Source organism: Stegostoma tigrinum, chromosome 2, assembly GCF_030684315.1.
Source record: "Stegostoma tigrinum isolate sSteTig4 chromosome 2, sSteTig4.hap1, whole genome shotgun sequence".
NCBI lineage: Eukaryota > Metazoa > Chordata > Chondrichthyes > Orectolobiformes > Stegostomatidae > Stegostoma > Stegostoma tigrinum.
In genome coordinates this window covers 13,063,791-13,082,759 of record NC_081355.1, presented here as the reverse complement: position 1 = coordinate 13,082,759, position 18,969 = coordinate 13,063,791, and the positions used below count along the sequence as shown (strand labels likewise).

General features: G+C 45.2%; 1 protein-coding gene and 1 pseudogene across 2 annotated transcripts in view; both read right to left on the bottom strand.

Annotated features, from left to right (window-relative positions):
- lztfl1 (leucine zipper transcription factor-like 1) overlaps positions 1 to 17,153 on the bottom strand; it is a 41,147-nt gene extending 23,994 nt beyond the window's left edge. For both annotated transcript variants that reach the window (XM_048559187.2, XM_048559192.2), the window contains exons 1-2: positions 17,038 to 17,153; positions 68 to 192 (exon numbers count right to left, since the gene is read on the bottom strand). In XM_048559187.2, the coding sequence (XP_048415144.1) occupies positions 68 to 192; positions 17,038 to 17,040 (128 nt within the window). In that variant the 5' untranslated portion in view covers positions 17,041 to 17,153. The remainder of the gene's footprint in view (positions 1 to 67; positions 193 to 17,037) is intronic.
- A 1,126-nt stretch (positions 17,154 to 18,279) lies between these two features.
- Positions 18,280 to 18,533, bottom strand: LOC125448311 (small ribosomal subunit protein eS27-like; annotated as a pseudogene).
- Between the last annotated feature and the right edge of the window lie 436 nt (positions 18,534 to 18,969).

Here is an 18,969-nt window from a genome sequence, read left to right as displayed (position 1 = left end):
AATTAAACAAAATGTCATATCAGTAATTCACTAATGCTTCTTAACAGCAGACAAGTGCGATATTCACCTACTGTCCTTTAGATCCTCAAAACAGGAATCAACAGTTTTCAGCCTTAGCGCCCTTTTTGAACGAGCAAAGCGCATGTAGTTGATTACTGCATTCTGATGGTGTTCATTCAACCCCAGTTCAGCCTGCAAAAAAAATTCAGAAATGCAAATAAACTTTCTACATAAGCAATTCAAATAGCCAACAATCATCAACTTCTTGTTTCAATGTGAAAACTGTAAACAGTCAGAATTATTAGAAATCATAATCAATTAGCCCAGATAGTTTTTCTTTGGCTTTATTAATGTTTAGTCAGGAATCCCCATGACAGGATTGTGAATAATCATTTTCAAGAATATAAACTGACTAAATAAATAAATCAATTATTCAATCAATATCACATGTGCCAAAATACAGTGAAAAACTTTGTTTACAAGCAGTACAGGCAGATCATAGTAAGCAAAGGATGTATAAACAAACAGACTTAGACAGGAGGCATACAGGTTACACTGCACAGGGCACATGCTACGCAAGATCAATGTTAGTGTTATTTGAGGCTGGAGGGTCCATTCATCAGTCTGATGACAACCAGAAGAAGCTGTTCCTGAACCTGCTCATACATGTTCAGGCTTCTGAATCTTCTGCCTGATGAAAGAGGTTGTAGCAGATCATTACCAGGGTGTCAGAGATAATGGGAACTGCAGATGCTGGAGAATTCCAAGATAATAAAATGTGAGGCTGGATGAACACAGCAGGCCAAGCAGCATCTCAGGAGCACAAAAGCTGACGTTTCGGGCCTAGACCCTTCATCAGAGAGCTCTCTGATGAAGGGTCTAGGCCCGAAACGTCAGCTTTTGTGCTCCTGAGATGCTGCTTGGCCTGCTGTGTTCATCCAGCCTCACATTTCATTACCAGGGTGTGATGGGTCTTCGATGATGCTGTCAGCCTTTCCACAACAGCAAAGTGACTAAATGGAGTCCGTGGATAAACATTTGCTTCCATGCTTGTCTGGGCTGCACACACCACCTTCTGTAGTTTCTTACAGTCCTGGCAGAGCAGCTGCCATATCTGGCCGTTATGCACCCAGACAGTAAATGTTCCGTGCTGCATCTGTAGAAGTTGATGAGGAACTTTATGGACATGCCAAATTTCCTGAGCTGCCTGAGAAAGAAGAGGCGCTGTTGTGCCTTCTTGACTGTTGGAAGTCTATGCAAGTTGTTGGTTACTGTCACTCTGAGGAATTTGATGTTCTTCACCCTCTCGACTTCAGTCCTGTAGATATAGATGGGGGCGTGTTCTCCTCCTTTCTTTCTGAAGCCAAAGACTGGTTCTTTAATTTTGCTGACATTGAGAGACAGATTGTTTTCATTCCGTTACATCACATCTACATTCCCGCCTGTGGTTTGACTCGTCATTGTCAGATACCTGTCCCTCTACGGTGGTGTCGTCAGCAAACTTGCAGATGGTGTTCATTTAGAATTTGGCAACAGAGTCGTAGGTGTAAAGGGAGCACTGTAGGGGGTTGAGGGTGCATCCTCGGGGGACTCCAATGTTTAGTGTTATTGTGGAGGAGGTGCAGTTACCTATCCTCACCAAATGCAGTCTGTGAGTCAGGAAGCTGAGGATCCAACTGCACAGGGCAGAGCCAAGACCAAGGCCACAGAGTTGAGATCAGTTTGGAGGGGATAATGCGGTTGAAGGCAAACAGTAGTCAATGAGCAGGAGTCTGACATGGGTGTCTTTGATGTTTAGATGTTCCAGGGATGAGTGCAGGGCTTGGGATGTGACATACTTTGTGGACCTGTTGCGTCGGCAGGTAAAGTGTGGGGGATCGAGGCAGATTGTGAGAGTGGAGTTGATGTGGGCCAAAACCAGCCTCTCAAAGAACTTCATGATTATCAAGTTTGGAGGCACTGGGTGATAGTCATTAAGGCACGTTGCATGTGCTTTTTTAGGACAGGGACGATGGTGGTCTTCCTAAAGAAGGTGGGGACTTCGGCTTGTAGGAGGGAAAGGTTGAAGTTGTCGGTGAATACCTCCATCAGTTGGTCCGTACAGAATTGGAGTGCTCAGCTGAGGACACCGTCCAGGCTTGTTGCTTTCCTTGGGTTGACTACTAGGAAGACTGATTTGACTTCTGAGGCAGTGACAGAGGGAACAGATGGACAAATCAGATTCTAGGCTGAAACATGGTTTAATAGATCATATTTTGTTTTGCTTTTATTCTTTGAAATACAAGCAGCAATGCTAGAGATTTTGTATTAATAAATCAAAAGTGTAGTACAAGAACAAAATGAGGATGAAATAGAATAAACCAAGCTGTTTACACATGATAATTTGAAAGACTCCAATATTCATCTATCCCAACATCATTGAGTACCTCATTGTACTCAAATACTGGAGAGTGTTCCCTTCTCTGTTACATCTGTAATTTTAACTTATGTTTATTCTAATTCCTGGCCTTGAGAGCCTGATAACCTTTTCCTTGTTTATTCACACAATTGAGCTAAGGCTTTCTCAGCCTCAAATAACATCTTCAGGGTTCAAACCAAGCATTTCTGGTCTGGAATTTTCAAACTGAAACCCTTACATCAAGGTAACCTATTTTCTAGATGTTCGAAACGAACTCCTTCCTTCACAAGAAACTGTTCTAACATCTAACTGCAATCAATTGTTGTATGAACTGAAATCAAAGGCTTTGCAATCCATAGGTTCTTCCTGAAGGGTAAAACAAATTCAATCAATTCCTGATTCTTCTAAACCAAAAGAAAGCTAATGCTTTTGAATGTTTACTCTGACCAATTGCAAAACTCTCAGTGCAAACAACTTCCCTATTATCATTCCAGGGGCTCTTTCCCTCTCATACTATTTTTTAAAAAGTCATGGCCTCAGAAAGACGAACAATTTAATTATTAAAACCCCGCACACAAATAAACCAAAATGCATATGCAACTAGTACAAAATCTAAAATTCTAAAACTGTGTGAATCACACATCTTAAAAACACACTAACAGCAGAAATGGTACAAACAGACTCTAAGGTTCGTTACTGGCTGATTTTATTTTTGAAAAATGGAAGACCAGCGGCTATAGACTTTTCAACCTTTCAACATTTCTCTTTTTAACTGAGCACAGGAAATTCTTTAGAATCTCATTAGTGCCAACAGCTGAGTCTGAATATAATTGACAATTATTAGCATTGATCATGCAACACCATGAGCCATTCGAATAGTCCCAAAACAGTCTCAGGTAAGACTACCTAAACTATTATAGCATAGTTCAAACTGGCTCAGTATTGCACCATAAGGTGTAATTATTATGATATTGTAAAGAAATCAATTCACTCCTACATTATTAATCTCATTGTTATGCCATGTTATTTGAATATTGTTAATCAACGCTTGATGGGAAGACAAAATGATCATATTCTTTGTCTATCTATACAGGTCTCTCTCTCTCTCTCTCTCCCTTTAATCTCTTATTACTGTTAACTGAACAAGCTCTACCAACACTTGTTACAACTTCTGTGAAATGAAACAAGTCTATGTTTCAAATTTCATTTTCCAACTTGCAAAACAGATCTGCATCATCAAATTTTACTTGACACTGATTTTTAATTCATTGTCTCAACTTGTCTGGATCCTTCAGAATTTCATGAACCTCTGAAATAATAGTTGTTTAAAAACATTGTTCAGTGTAACAGCCAAATTTTATGTCAATACATAATAGACAAACTCTCCTCTGGATGGGCCATGAAAGTGAAAAGCTGAAAACCAGAATCTACTCTGATGGATCAGCAGTGCTTACTTCAGTCCACCACCAGTGTTTTACATTGCTTCTTTCCATCATGGAAAATTTTCAATCCTCTTCGCAACTTTGTTAATTCCACATATCCGAATTATTTTCTAAAAGGTTCAAATACTTCACTTCACTGAAAGCTTTCCAAGAATACAAATAAATTATAGCCATGGGTTAAAAATGGCTCAAAACTACACAGCATGAAAAACATTGAAAAGATAGTGTATGTATCATTGCGTTTGAGGACTTTGTATCAGTAAGTGAAAAGAACACAAGAACAATTATTTTAAATATGTTTAATTCTACCTAATAAAAGTAGGTAAACAGTAAGAGCATATAAGGACTAACTAATGCTACAAAAAAAAGGTATACCCAGATTTCAGAGTCCATCAACACTTTCTGACAGATTGAAAAAGGTCAAATGAATCATACAAATTGTGAAGATCACCTCAAAAGGCTGTAAAAGCATAAGGGGGACAAAACAGGCTTGTAAAACTGATAAGAGAAGAACAAATTGGAACAAGAATGGGATTTTTAAAAAAGGGTTTAGATAATCTAAAATATCTATAGCTTCAAATGAGAGTACCACAGCATGACCCTGAGAGAAGATGGACATTGACCCAGAATTTTCTAGAGTAGGATACCAAGAATTTAATCTTTCTCCCCCTCAACTTTCAGTGCCAAATAATTTTATAATGTAAACTGTTGGAAGTGAGCGCTGATTGTGAATGTCAAGTAAACCAGCCTAACCAAATGAAATGTAAGATTTGAGGAAGAAACAAAGTAATCAAAAAAGAAGGAAACAAGTTAAAGAGAGTCGAGCTAGAAAGGGAAACAGAAAGATAAATAGTGAAAAAAATTGACTGAGAAAAAGGAGGGGGAGAAAAAAAAAGGGAAAAAATTAAATTTAGAAGTCTCCAGCAACAACTTTCCATCTGCTGGAGTAAACTCCCACATTCTAAATTTTTTTATTCATTCTTTACAATATGAGCATCAGTAGCAAGGCTCCCCAATTGTTGATGACCAACAGATGTCAAGGGCATGTTAGAAGGCAGCTAAACGACAATCATGTTGGGTGGGTCTACAATCGTAAGTAGTCCGGAATGGGTAACAATAGCCAATTTCTTCACCTGAGGACCTTAGCAAACCTTTCATTTATTCCCTTTCTGGGTCTTTGAGGTTGAATAACATTCCAACAAAATTAAAAGGCTCCTTAGATCTTAAAATTGTAGTCTTAACATTCTGCAACAAATTTAATTCTGATTAATGACGCAAAGCAACAATCTATGATTAACTTGTGACAATTCACAACTCAACGCATCTCCTCCTTGCCACAAATTGTTGGTCATCTTTTTAAAAAACACACCAACAGAGTGTGCCCTTAGCTTGTTGTTATTTACTAACGCATTCTGGCTCAATTAAAGTGAAATTTCTGTTCAACTTAAATGGAGAACATAGATGCTCAAAAATATGCAGCAAAAATCCACTCTCTGTTGCACTGTCTTTTGATGTTAAATTTCCTATGTATCTGGGTCCAAAACAGAAGCACCAAATTCACACCAAAGGTCAGAATTTTGCAGGCCTGTCTGAAGCTTATACAAGGCCAGGCAGAAACTTAAAGGAGTGAGAGGCCAAAGTCAGTTTTCCAATGACTGATTAAGCATTTACTATTAAGTTCTCAGAATCTTCATGCGGGTGTTCGTGTTGAAGCCTCTCCATAATCTCAACAGAAGCCAGCTTGATGGTAAAAATGTACAATGTTATGAAAGAAGACTCAATGAGTCCACTAACTTGTCTGAATGAGACACCGCTGACATCGGCAAAACTGACCAGACCATGCAATCAAGTCTCAATTTAAAAAGAGTAAGTAGCTTAAACAGGAAATTAACGAATAGTGAGATCAATCTAAGAGGGGGATTAAGAGAAAAGGTGGCCGTTTTCGACTGGGTGGACAGGAAAGATAAGTAATGGAACTTAAAAGGGTGTGATTATTGGAAGCATTAGCAGGCTTCTGAGGAAGCAAACACAGATGCGGATGGAACTGTAACAATCACAGGTAAGAGGTCCAAAAGGCTGGGAATGGGAGATTTAAGGACAGTGAGCACAACGAGGTACATAGGGCATACATAGGAGGAAGAAAGAGCAATGGAACAGAATGAGGGGTGATAAAAGGACTAGCCAAGAGAATCTCAGCAGGAGTGGGATCAGGGAAAGAGCAGGAATATCTAGGAGATTGTGAAAGAGCTAGTAGTGTCAGGCCTGTCTGTCTTGTATTACCACTGCCCTGGCTTCCTTAGTAACCTCAACATCAGCATTTGCTCCATCAGCATCTCTGTCAGACAACCCTTCTTCCTCATTTGAGGAGACAGATGAATTCAACTGCCCCTCTTCTAAGTTCTCACCGCAATACTGAGCTAGGTTGTGGATGGTGCAACAAATCGTCATCATTCTGGTAACCCTGTCCGGCAAGTCCTGGAGTTCTTCTGGTCTAGGCAATGGAAGTGCGTCATAAATAGAATCAATGTTCAACGTTAGTCACTATTCTGGAAATGCTGATAGCTATATTTAATCACAATTTACTTTACTTGAACATTTATGAACACACTGACGTAATACCCAGTGTGACTTTATTATGTTGAAACGTTATGTTCCTCTGCTCAAAATACATTCTTTGTTCCATTTGTACCAGTAAACTCCTATTCAGATTGATGGTCAGGGCATCAGGCTGGAGTTCTGTGGGTTTACATGGACCATGTAACACATAGACTTTTGTTTGTTACGGACATTCATCTATCACAGATTAACTTGTGCACGCAAGACAACTGCACAGCTTATGTTCCCAAATCCCATGGGAGAGCTGTGCGTGACAGCATTAGCACCCTTTGCAACCAGGCACCCGATCAACATGCATGCATCTAGTGTGATCACTACTGAAAGTAGCCTAGAAAGGAATGCATAACTGTTAGAGGTATAACCAGACTGCACAAGAGCAAAGAATTTTGTAAACATATGCTGTATTTATTCACATGCAACAATTTCCAAAATGGTAACACAATGCACCCAATTTCCATTGATCTTTCACATCCTACCACAATGTCTGAGTGCTCCCATGGCAGTCACAGCTAAACTGGAAAACTCTTGCTGACTTAGTTGCCCCCTTGCCACAGATAGCTTGATGGTCATTCTCTGGTAGCTCTGGGCTTAGATAGATGTAAGTATAATCTCTTTGGCCTGAACAGATGAAGGTGTTTGGGATCATGGCAGAGTGGAGTGGGTAAGTACTTCTGGCGTATCCTGAAAGGCCAATTACTAGGCAACAGGGTGGAGAAATAAAGAATTCAAGCAATCGGGGCATTTTGTATTTATGCATACAATTCATGCACATCCAAAAATTCTGTAATATTTTAGTCTGTACATTTGATTTGGATGCCTAATATGGTTGCAAATTTCCAAGGAATTCCACTCTCAATATTAAGTGCTTTGCACAGAGCATAACTTTGTACTGGCACAAAACATTCTTAGGGTTAAATAGATCAAAAGGTTAAGGAAAGAAAGCAGGAACAAGATACTGAGTTGGATGATCAGAATGATCATAATGAATAGCAGCAGAGACTCGAAGAGCCAAATGGCCTACCCCTCCACCTACTTTCTATGTTTCTAAATGCGTTGTTACTTATCCAAACATTTTTAATAAATGATTGACTACTTTCTGCTACCATTATTATGGATTTGTGTCTGGCTTTTCAATTCCTAAAATACTTTTCTAGTGATGTAGGAGTCACTAGCAGCAATGGCAAGATTTGGCATTTAAGAGTCAACTGCATTGCTGTAAGTCTGGAATCAAAGGTAGGTTAGGCCAGACTTGAGTACGGATGACAGACTTCCTTCCCTATACGACATTATGAACCAGCTGCTAGCTTCTTTTTAAAAATACAAAATGGGAAGATAGTTTCATATCATAACCGAGGCATGCTTTCAATTTCAATATAATTATTAAAAATGATGTTTACAAGAAATATGGCCCCACTCTGCCTCTTGAACCTGCTCAGTCATTCAATAAAAACATTACTGATTGGACAAGAAAGTGTAGATGAGATAGAGAATCTCCACATCCCTTAATTGACAGTATTTAAATCTTTCAATCTCAGCACTGAAATACTCAAGGATTCAGCATATCTTCCACCTTTCAGGCCAGCATTCCAAATATTTACCATCCCAAGTGAAGAAATTCTTCCACCACATTGGGGTCTAAAATAATCACAAATGCTTAACATATATCTTTGTCAAACTCTGCACAATATTCCTCAGGCCCCATTGACATTAAAACTTTCAACATCTGCTGCATTGTTTTTCCCCAAATCCACACAACGCTAATTTTAAAAAAATACATATAATTTGCCATCCTCTGAACTCTGTCAGCAAACCAGCTGACAAGAATGCTACTGTTTTTGTCTGATGAACTGACCACGACGTTGCACGGGCCAAATGCGAACTCTCTGACTCTTTCTTTTGCCTTCTCCTGTACCATGGTCTCACCAGCGAACACCAAAACATCATCTCCAGTTCAGTCAGTGACCCACATCTCCTCTGGAGATCTTTCCTCCACAGCCCCAACTTCATGGTCTCCCAAACCCAAAAATCTGCTTTGGGCCTAATGTTGTAATTTCCACGTTGCTTTTGCACTTATTTTCTGCCCTCAGTCTCCTGTGTTTTTAAGTGAAGCTCAGTGTAAGCTTAAGGAATGACACCACAGCCCTCATTTAAGCATGATTCAACACTGAGTGTCACACAATGTCAGAGCGTAACCTTTGCCTCTATTTAGTTTCCAATTTCTTTGTGGGTTTCAGTTTTCCTCCTGTTTTTCTCTTGGTTTTGAACGAAAGTTGGTCATTCTGCCCATCATGGTTCGAGGTACATTTGTTGTTTGACTACTTGTTCCATTCCCATGCCCTTTGGATTTTCACCAATAACTCTTTTGTCATTGAATCTCTCTTCCAGCACATCACATATCTTCATTTTATCTCCGTCACCCCCACCCAAGCCAAGAGTCAGGCTAATGTTCCATGAATGTGTTGTGGATCCCAACATGGCAGAGTGAAAGAAGGAATTTAATAAAAATCTGGAAGGAAAACCTAGCCTCATGGCAATCATTGGTTGTTATGATAATTCACAATCTGGTCCACTAATATACCTTTATTTTAAAACAGGGTGGGCTATGGGTGTGCTGATAATGGCCAATTTTATTGCCCACCTCTGATTGCTTAGAGGACAGTCAATCACACTGCTGTAGGTTTAGAGTCACACATAAGCCAGTCCAGTTAAAAATGGCAGATTTCTTCCCTTAAAAGGACACTGGTGTACCACATGAATTTTTAAGAACAGGCTTGACATTATACTCAACATTAAGCTAACTTTTAACTCTAGTCTTTTATTTAATTCAAATTTCTTCATCAGCTATGGTGAGATTTGGACTCATGTCTCCAGAACATTAGTCAGGGACTCTGGATATTAGTGCAGTGACATTACCACTCAGTTGACGAATCAATACTTCTCCATTATGAATACCATTTGGAGGGACTATCCAAGGGTGGCTGGGGGATTTCAAAGTCCGTCACCAGAACGGGCTTGGTAGCACCTTGACAAACTGTGTTGGTCGAGTGCTAAACAATATTGCTGGTGCACTGGTTGCCTAACCATCTATCACAAACCCAAACAAAGAAACCACAGAAACATGGATTGAAGAGAAAATCTACCTGACCTCATCTTCACTAGTCTATCTATCACAGAAAGGCCCAAGATTATGAGTGACAACCAGACAGTAGTTGTGGAAACAAAGTCACATCTTGACATTAAGGATACCCTCCCTCATACTTTGTAGCTCAATCACTGTCCTAAATGAGATAGTCTTTGGACAGGTCTAACTATAAGGCACCATGTGCCTTCAGCAGACAGGCAGCATTCAACCAAAATAGGCAACCTCATCATCCAGGATATCCCTCACTTCACCATGACAATCAAACCAATGATCAACCATGGTTCAATAAAGAGTGTTGGGGGGCATGCTAAAAGCAGCATATGATACCTGGTGAAGGTGCAGTGCAGGTGTACTTGCCTGTCAAAGATAAAAGCAGCATACAATAAACAAGTCTAAGCAATATCACATCCAATGGAGCAAATCTAAGCTCTGCAGTCCTGCCACATCCTGTCATGAATGGCATTGGACAATGCAACAGTTAACATAAGACAGACTCCCTAATGTGTCAATTTTAAGTGAAGGGGGAGCTCAGCAAATCAATACAAAAGATAAGGCTGGGGCAACTGCATCCACCTTCTGCTGGAAGTGCTGGGTGGATTCTTCATCCCAGGCTCCTCATGAGTTCACAAACAAAGATGTCAGTCTTCAACCAGTTCAATTTAGAACATAGAACTAGAAAAGTGCAGCACAGTACAGGCCCTTCGGCCCACGATGTTGTGCCGTGGAATAATCCTAATCCAAAAATAAAATAACCGAACCTAATTCCCCTCAATTCACTGCTGTCCATGTGCATGTCCAGCAGTCGCTTAAATGTCACTAATGACTTCCACTGGCAAACTATTCCATGCGCTCACAACTCTGGGTGAAGAACCTCCCTCTGACGTCTCTTCTATACCTTCCTCCGAATACCTTAAAACTATGACCCCTCGTGGCAGCCAATCCTGCCCTGGGGCAAGGTCTCTGGCTATTGACTCTATCCATGCCTCTCATTACCTTGTACACCTCGATCAGGTCACTTCTCTTCCTCCTTCTCTCCAGAGAGAAAAGTCCGAGCTCAGTCAACCTTTCCTCGTAAGACAAGCCCTCCAGTCCAGGCAGCATCCTGGTAAACGTCCTTTGCACCCTCTCCAAAGCCTCCACCTCTTTCCTATAATAGGGTGACTAGAACTGGACACAATATTCCAAGTGTGGTCTCACCAGGGTTTTGTAGAGCTGCAGCATAACCTCGCGGCTCTTAAACTCAATCCCCCTGTTCATGAAAGCCAAAACACCATATGCTTTCTTAACAACCTTATCCACCTGGGTGGCAACTTTGAGGGAGCTATGCACTTGAACACCAAGATCTCGCTGTTCCTCCACAATGCCGAGAATCCTGCCTTTAATCCTATATTCAGAATTTAAGTTCGACCTTCCAAAAATGCATCACTTCGCATTTATCCAGGTTGAACTCCATCTGCCATTTCTCAGCCCAGCTCTGCATTCTGTCAATGTCTCGCTGAAGCCTGCAATAGCCCTCGATACTATCAACAGCACCTCCATCCTTTGTGTCATCAGCAAACATTCTAACCCACCCCTCAACCTCCTCATCCAAGTCATTTATAAAAACTACAAAGAGCAGAAGCCCAAGAACAGAGCCCTGTGGGACACCACTCAGCACTGACCTCCAGGCAGAATACTTACCATCTACAACCATTCTCTGCCTCCTGTCAGCCAACCAATTCTGAATCCAAACAGCCAAATCACCCTGTATCCCATACCTCCTGACTTCAAGTGATGTTAACAAATTGCTGAAGACACTGGTTACTATAAAGGCAATGGGTCCTGATAAAACTCTGGTAATAATATTGAAAGCCAACGCTTCAGAACTAGTTGTGCTGCTCCAGTACAGCTACAACACTGTCACCTACAAGAAAAGATGGAAAATGGCCCAGGTTGGTTCTGTGCACGAAAAGCAGGACAAATCCAACATAAGCACCTATGGCCCTATCAGTCTACTCTCTGTCATTTGTAAAGAGATGAAAGGACTGATCAACATTATGTTAAGCAGTACTTAAAGAGAAATAAACATCTCACTGACACTCCATTTAGATTCCACCAGGAACACCTGGTTCCTAACCTCATTGAGTTGGTACAAACTTGGATTAAACAGCTGAACTATAGAGGTGAGACAGTAACTGCACCTCGCATCATTGCAGTATTTGGTCAAGTATGGCATTGAAGGTCCCCGGTATACTGGAGTCGGTAGGAATCAGAGGGAAAGCTCTGTGTTGTTGGAGTCATACAGGGCACAAAGGAAGACCGTTGTGGTTGTTTTAACTTCAGGATATCTCTGCAGGATCTCCTTTGAATTGTGTCCCTGCCCAAAACAACATTGGTCACTACACCAATGACCTTCCCTAAATTATAAGGTCAGAAGTAGGGATATTCATGGATGATTGTACAGCATTTAGCACCATTCACAATTCCTCAGACACCATAGCAGTCCATGTCTGAGTATGGCAATTCCCAGTCAACATCCAAGCTTGGCTGAAAAACAGCAAGCAACATTTACTCCACACAAATGCCAGGCAGTGATCATCACCAAAAGAGAATCTAACCATTGTCCCTTGACATTCAACAGCATTACCATCATAGATTCATAGAATCCATACATTGTGGAAGCAGGCTATTCGGTCCATCGAAGAGAGTCCCACCCAGGCCCACCACCCCTACACTATCCTTGTAACATTCCATTCCACATAGCCTCCCAGCCAGCACATCTCTCGACACTACGGATAATTTAGCATGCACAATTCACCGAACATGCACATCTCTGGACTGTAGGAAGAAACTGGAGGACCTTGAGAAAACCCATGCAGACACGGAGAGAATGTGCAAACTCTACGTAAATAGCTGCCCGAAGCTGGAATCGAACCAGACTCCCTGGTGCTGTGACGCAGCAGTGCCAACCATTGAGCCACCGTTCTGCCCCACCATCATCATCCATTATCAATATCCTGGAGGTTTCCATTGACCAGAAACTGAATAGGATTAGACATAGAAATACTGCAGCTATAAGAGTAAATCCAAAGCTAGGAATTTTGCGTTCAGTAACTCATGTCTCCTCACACCTGCCAACAGCGACAGGGCACAAGTCAAGAGCGTAATGGAACACTCTCCACTTGCTGGGATAGATGTAGCTCCCACAACACTAAAGAAGCTTGATACCATCCAGGAGAAGGCAACTCACTTGACTGGGAACCCAACCACCATCTTCATCATTCACTCCCTCCACCATGATGGCAGCAATGCATACCAGCTACAAGATGTACTGAAATAATATATCAAGGCTCTTTTGACAGCACCTTCCAAACTTGTTAACTTTACCATTTAGAAAGACATTAGCTGCAGGTGCATCACTATCTGCAAGTTCCCCCTCCAAGCCACACATCTGAAATTGGAAATAATTCACCACCCCTTCATAATTACTGGGTTAAAATCCTGGAACCGCTTTTCTAACCGCATTGTGGGTATCCTTACATTCTGGGGACATCAACAGTTCCAAAGGCAGCACACCACCATGCTCTCATGGACAAAATAAGGATGGACAATAAATGCCAGTCTAGCCAGAGATGCACACATGCAATGAACAAACAAAGAAACACTTTCACTTACTTAAACATTGAAGCAAAGTTAGCAATACATTCTGATAAAAAGACATTAACTGAAAAAGCTCTGTTCTCTCCACAGATGCCACCTGATCCAGGCATTTCCAGTTCAGTCAGTCACATTCATCCAAGTCACGAGGTTCCAGGATCAAGTCACTTTCCAAAGGCTTGAGCACAAAAAAACAGGACTGAAGTCGTGTTGCACTATCAGAAGTGCTGTTTGCAGATGAACACATTTAAGCAAAGCTCACCCTGCCTGTTTAGATCTAAAGCCACTATTTCAAAGAAGAAGATGGCTGTTCTGCATGAGGTCTTGACCAATCTTAATCTATCAACATGACAAAAAGGTGATCATGCAGTCATTACCACATTGCTGTCAACAGGAGCTTGTTGTGCGTAAGCAGCCATACCAAAAACAATCACTATAATTGTAAAAGTACCTCTTAGGGCGAAAGCACTTTGCCATATCTGATGGCTGCAAAAATCACTATAAATCAAAAGACCCTTAGACAGCACCTTTTGATCCGAAGGTGACTAACATATAGAGTGATAAGTGCAGCAAATATATGGGAACACCAGCACATGCAAGCTGCCCCCCAAGACACTCACCATACTGATCTGGGAATCTACTGTCATTGGGTCAAAATCCTAGACTGCAGCAGTTCAAAATGAGAGCTCATCACCATCTTCTCCAACATAAGTGGAGTGGGCAATAAATGTTGGACCAGCCAGTGATACCCGCATCCCAAAAATAAAAGTAAATAATAGCATGGAAAAGATGGAGAGGAATGCAATCAGCTACCTACCTTCCCCCAACCCCACCACACCTCAAGCCCACCGACTCCCACAGCTACCTAGAATACACCTCCTCCCACCCACCCTCCTGCAAAAATTCCATCCCCTATTCCCAATTCCTCCGCCTCCGCCGCATCTGCTCCCACGACAAGACATTCCACTCCCGCACATCCCAGATGTCCAAGTTCTTTAAGGACCGCAACTTTCCCCCCACGGTGATCGAGAACGCCCTTGACCGCGTCTCCCGCATTTCCCGCGACACATCCCTCACACCCCGCCCCCGCCACAACCGCCCCAAGAGGATCCCCCTCGTTCTCACACACCACCCTACCAACCTCCGGATACAACGCATTATCCTCCGACACTTCCGCCATTTACAATCCGACCCCACCACCCAAGACATTTTTCCATCCCCTCCCCTGTCTGCTTTCCGGAGAGACCACTCTCTCCGTGACTCCCTTGTTCGCTCCACACTGCCCTCCAACCCCACCACACCCGGCACCTTCCCCTGCAACCGCAGGAAATGCTACACTTGTCCCCACACCTCCTCCCTCACCCCCATCCCAGGCCCCAAGATGACATTCCACATCAAGCAGAGGTTCACCTGCACATCTGCCAATGTGGTATACTGCATCCACTGTACCCGGTGCGGCTTCCTCTACATTGGGGAAACCAAGCGGAGGCTTGGGGACCGCTTTGCAGAACACCTCCGCTCAGTTCGCAAAAAACAACTGCACCTCCCAGTCGCAAACCATTTCCACTCCCCCTCCCATTCTCTTGATGACATGTCCATCATGGGCCTCCTGCACTGCCACAATGATGCCACCCGAAGGTTGCAGGAACAGCAACTCATATTCCGCCTGGGAACCCTGCAGCCATATGGTATCAATGTGGACTTCACCAGTTTCAAAATCTCCCCTTCCCCTACTGCATCCCTCAACCAGCCCAGTTCGTCCCCTCCCCCCACTGCACCACACAACCAGCCCAGCTCTTCCCCCCCACCCACTGCATCCCAAAACCAGTCCAACCTGTCTCTGCCTCCCTAACCGGTTCTTCCTCTCACCCATCCCTTCCTCCCACCCCAAGCCGCACCCCCCGCTACCTACTAACCTCATCCCACCTCCTTGACCTGTCCGTCTTCCCTGGACTGACCTATCCCCTCCCTACCTCCCCACCTACACTCTCTCCACCTATCTTCTTTACTCTCCATCTTCGGTCCGCCTCCCCCTCTCTCCCTATTTATTCCAGTTCCCTCCCCCCATCCCCCTCTCTGATGAAGGGTCTAGGCCCGAAACGTCAGCTTTTGTGCTCCTGAGATGCTGCTTGGCCTGCTGTGTTCATCCAGCCTCACATTTTATTATCTTGGAATCTCCAGCATCTGCAGTTCCCATTATCTCTCTCTCTCTCCCACCACACCTCCCTCTTTATTTCCCAGCTCCCTTACTCCTCCCCAGTCCTGATCTGATATGTCAACATTCTTTCTCCTGACCAGCTTGTGTTTCTCCACCTCCACAGTGTATTGACTCTGAACACCTGAAACTTTTCCAAGTTCTGAACACACAAGATTGAGCTGAAAAGTTAACTGTGTTTCCCTCCCATAGATGCTGCCAGTGTGTTTCAGCATATTGAACATTTCAGCTTTTTTACAAAAAAAGATTTTTACAGTCTTTCCCTCATCTCTTAACACGAGCAACACTGACAGCTGCCCATTCACACAGACATGGTAGGGGTGGTACTGCCCACCAGAATCCCCGCTCCATTGAAAGGACACCCCATCTTGGGGTCCACTCTAGGGGGAGTGAGGGAGGCAAGACTGCGGGGGTGAGGAAGAGGAGGGAGGGGCAAAGACGGCGGGGCGAGGAGGAGGAGGAGGAAGAAAGACGGCAGGAGCGAGGAGGAGGAGTAGTGAAGACAGTAGGGTGGGGAAGGAGGAGTGAAGAGGGTGAAGGCAGGCATTGGGAAGTGGGTGAAGGCGGGCATCTGGGGAAGTGGGTGGGGGGGGCGCGTGGGGAAGTGGGTGAGGGGGTGGCGTGGGAAAGTGGGTGAGGGGGTGGCGTGGGGAAGTGGGTGAGGGGGGGGCGTGGGGAAGTGGGTGAGGGGGGGGGCGTGGGGAAGTGGGTGAGGGGGGGGCGTGGGGAAGTGGGTGAGGGGGGGGCGTGGGGAAGTGGGTGAGGGGGGTGGCGGTGTGGGGAAGTGGGTGGGGGGGTGGCGGTGTGGGGAAGTGGGTGGGGGGGTGGCGGTGTGGGGAAGTGGGTGAGGGGGGGGCGGTGTGGGGAAGTGGGTGAGGGGGGGGGCGGTGTGGGGAAGTGGGTGAGGGGGGGGCGTGGGGAAGTGGGTGAGGGGGTGGCGTGGGGAAGTGGGTGAGGGGGTGGCGTGGGGAAGTGGGTGAGGGGGGGGCGTGGGGAAGTGGGTGAGGGGGGGGCGTGGGGAAGTGGGTGAGGGGGGTGGCGGTGTGGGGAAGTGGGTGGGGGGGTGGCGGTGTGGGGAAGTGGGTGAGGGGGGGCGGTGTGGGGAAGTGGGTGAGGGGGCGGTGTGGGGAAGTGGGTGAGGGGGGGGCGTGGGGAAGTGGGTGAGGGGGGGGCGTGGGGAAGTGGGTGAGGGGGGGGCGTGGGCAAGTGGGTGGGGGGGGCGTGGGGAAGTGGGTGGGGGGGGCGTGGGGAAGTGGGTGAGGGGGGGGCGTGGGGAAGTGGGGGGGGGGCGTGGGGAAGTGGGTGGGGGGGGCGTGTGGGGAAGTGGATGAGGGGGTGGCGGGGGGCATGGGGAAGTGGGTGAGGGGGGGGAAGTGGGTGAGGGGGGGGGAAGTGGGTGAGGGGGGGGGAAGTGGGTGAGGGGGGGGAAGTGGGTGAGGGGGGGGAAGTGGGTGAGGGGGGGGGAAGTGTGGGGAAGTGGGTGAGGGGGGGGCAGTGTGGGGAAGTGGGTGGGAAGTTGGGTGTAACGCGAAGGGGAAGAATTGCTTCAGGACCGGCACAGCCTTGATGTCTCTAACATTGCACCCACCATATCGTCGTACAGGAAGAGCGCGGTCCCGACGGCAATGCCGCTGTAATACACAGAGGGTATGGATCCTCCTCCTGCCACCAGGCCCGGCCTGGACCGCCAGACTCATCACCAAGGAAACGGCGCGCGTCACGCGGCCGCGCCCACGTGACTGGAGCCCCCCCCCCACACGCACGTGAGCACACGCACTCAGCCCGAGCCTCCCTCAGCTCGTTTTGTAATATTAAAAAACTAAACATGTCACAACGTATTACTTGAATACCAGCACGAGTTTCGAAAAAGTGAACTTGAACCAGGTAGTGCTACACTTGCCCCCACACCTTCTCCCTCACCCCCATCCCAGGTCTCAAGATGACATTCCACATTAAGCAGAGGTTCACCTGCACATCTGCCAATGTGGTATATTGTATCCATTGTACCCGGTGCGGCTTCCTCTACATTGGGGAAACCAAGCGGAGGCTTGGGGACCGCTTTGCAGAACACCTCCGCTCAGTTCGCAAAAAACAACTGCATCTCCCAGTCACAAACCATTTCAACTCCCCCTCCTATTCCTTAGACGACATGTCCATCCTGGGCCTCCTGCAGTGCCATAATGATGCCACCCGAAGGTTGCAGGAACCCTGCAGCCCAATGGTATCAATATGGACTTCACAAGCTTCAAAATCTCCCCTTCCCCCACTGCATCCCAAAACCTGCACCACACAACCAGCCCAGCTCATCCCTTCCCCCCACTGCATCCCAAAACCAGCCCAGCCTGTCTCCGCTTCCCTAACCTGTTCTTCCTCTCACCCATCCCTTCCTCCCACCTCAAGCCGCAACTCCATTTCCTACCTACTAACCTCATCCCGCCGCTTTGACCTCTCTGTCCTCCCCAGACTGGCCTATCCCCTCCCTACCTCCCCACGTATACTCTCCACCTATCTTCTATTCATCTTCGGTCCCCCTCCCCCTCTCTATTCAAGAATCCTCTCCCCATCCCCCTCTCTGATGAAGGGTCTAGGCCCGAAACCTCAGCTTTTGTGCTCCAAAGATGCTGCTTGGCCTGCTGTGTTCATCCAGCTTTACACTTTGTTATCATGAACCAGGTGGAGTCAGGGAAGGGGACTGTGACAAACCCCAGCTACACTCCGTCTCCTCTGCTAACTGGATCTTGGAAGTGAATCAGTATCCCTCAGCCAGATTCCGATGACCAGCATTGCAGATAGTCTCATCCATCCCAAGATGCCAACTATCATTTTAGTGCTACTTTCTGTTGAAGGAACAGCCTTCTGTTAGCCTGGATCTTTCACTGATGGGCTGGCAATGTAGAGTTGAGCATCCGACACGACAGTCTGTGCGTGGCTGAACACCAGTGATTTTCTCGCAACCAGTTCATTTGACAATGTGTGAACTAGGAAGTTGGGGCTTAGCACCAAATGTTTCTCCTTGTCTTTCCACTTCCCCTCAGGAGACAGATGTAGCAGATTTTTCACCAGAGACACCTTAAGCTTCCCCATAAGTACTGATTACAGTCTCCACTCTCACCACACTACACTTCTCCCTATCAAAGTCACTCCAGCAAATGAGAGCTTGCAATGTATAGCACTGACGCAAGCAAAAATATTACTTGCTTTCACAGAGATAGGAAGCCAGGATTTTAATTTTTCTTTAAAAAAAGAAGCTCTACTTGCTGGAGAAACTCGACAGGTCTGGAAGCATCTGTACAGAGAAAGCTATCAGTGAAGGATCACTAGACCTGAATCATTGACTCTGCTTTTTCTTCACAGATGATGCCATACTTGCTGAGTTTCTTCCAGCAAATTTTGTTTTTGTTTCAGATTTCCAGCATCAGAAGTTTTTTTTTGGCAAAAGTGAAAAGCAAAAAATTATAAACTTTTGCTATCTTGAATCCCATGAGAACGATTCCCTGCAATAGAAGTAACACATTGGTGT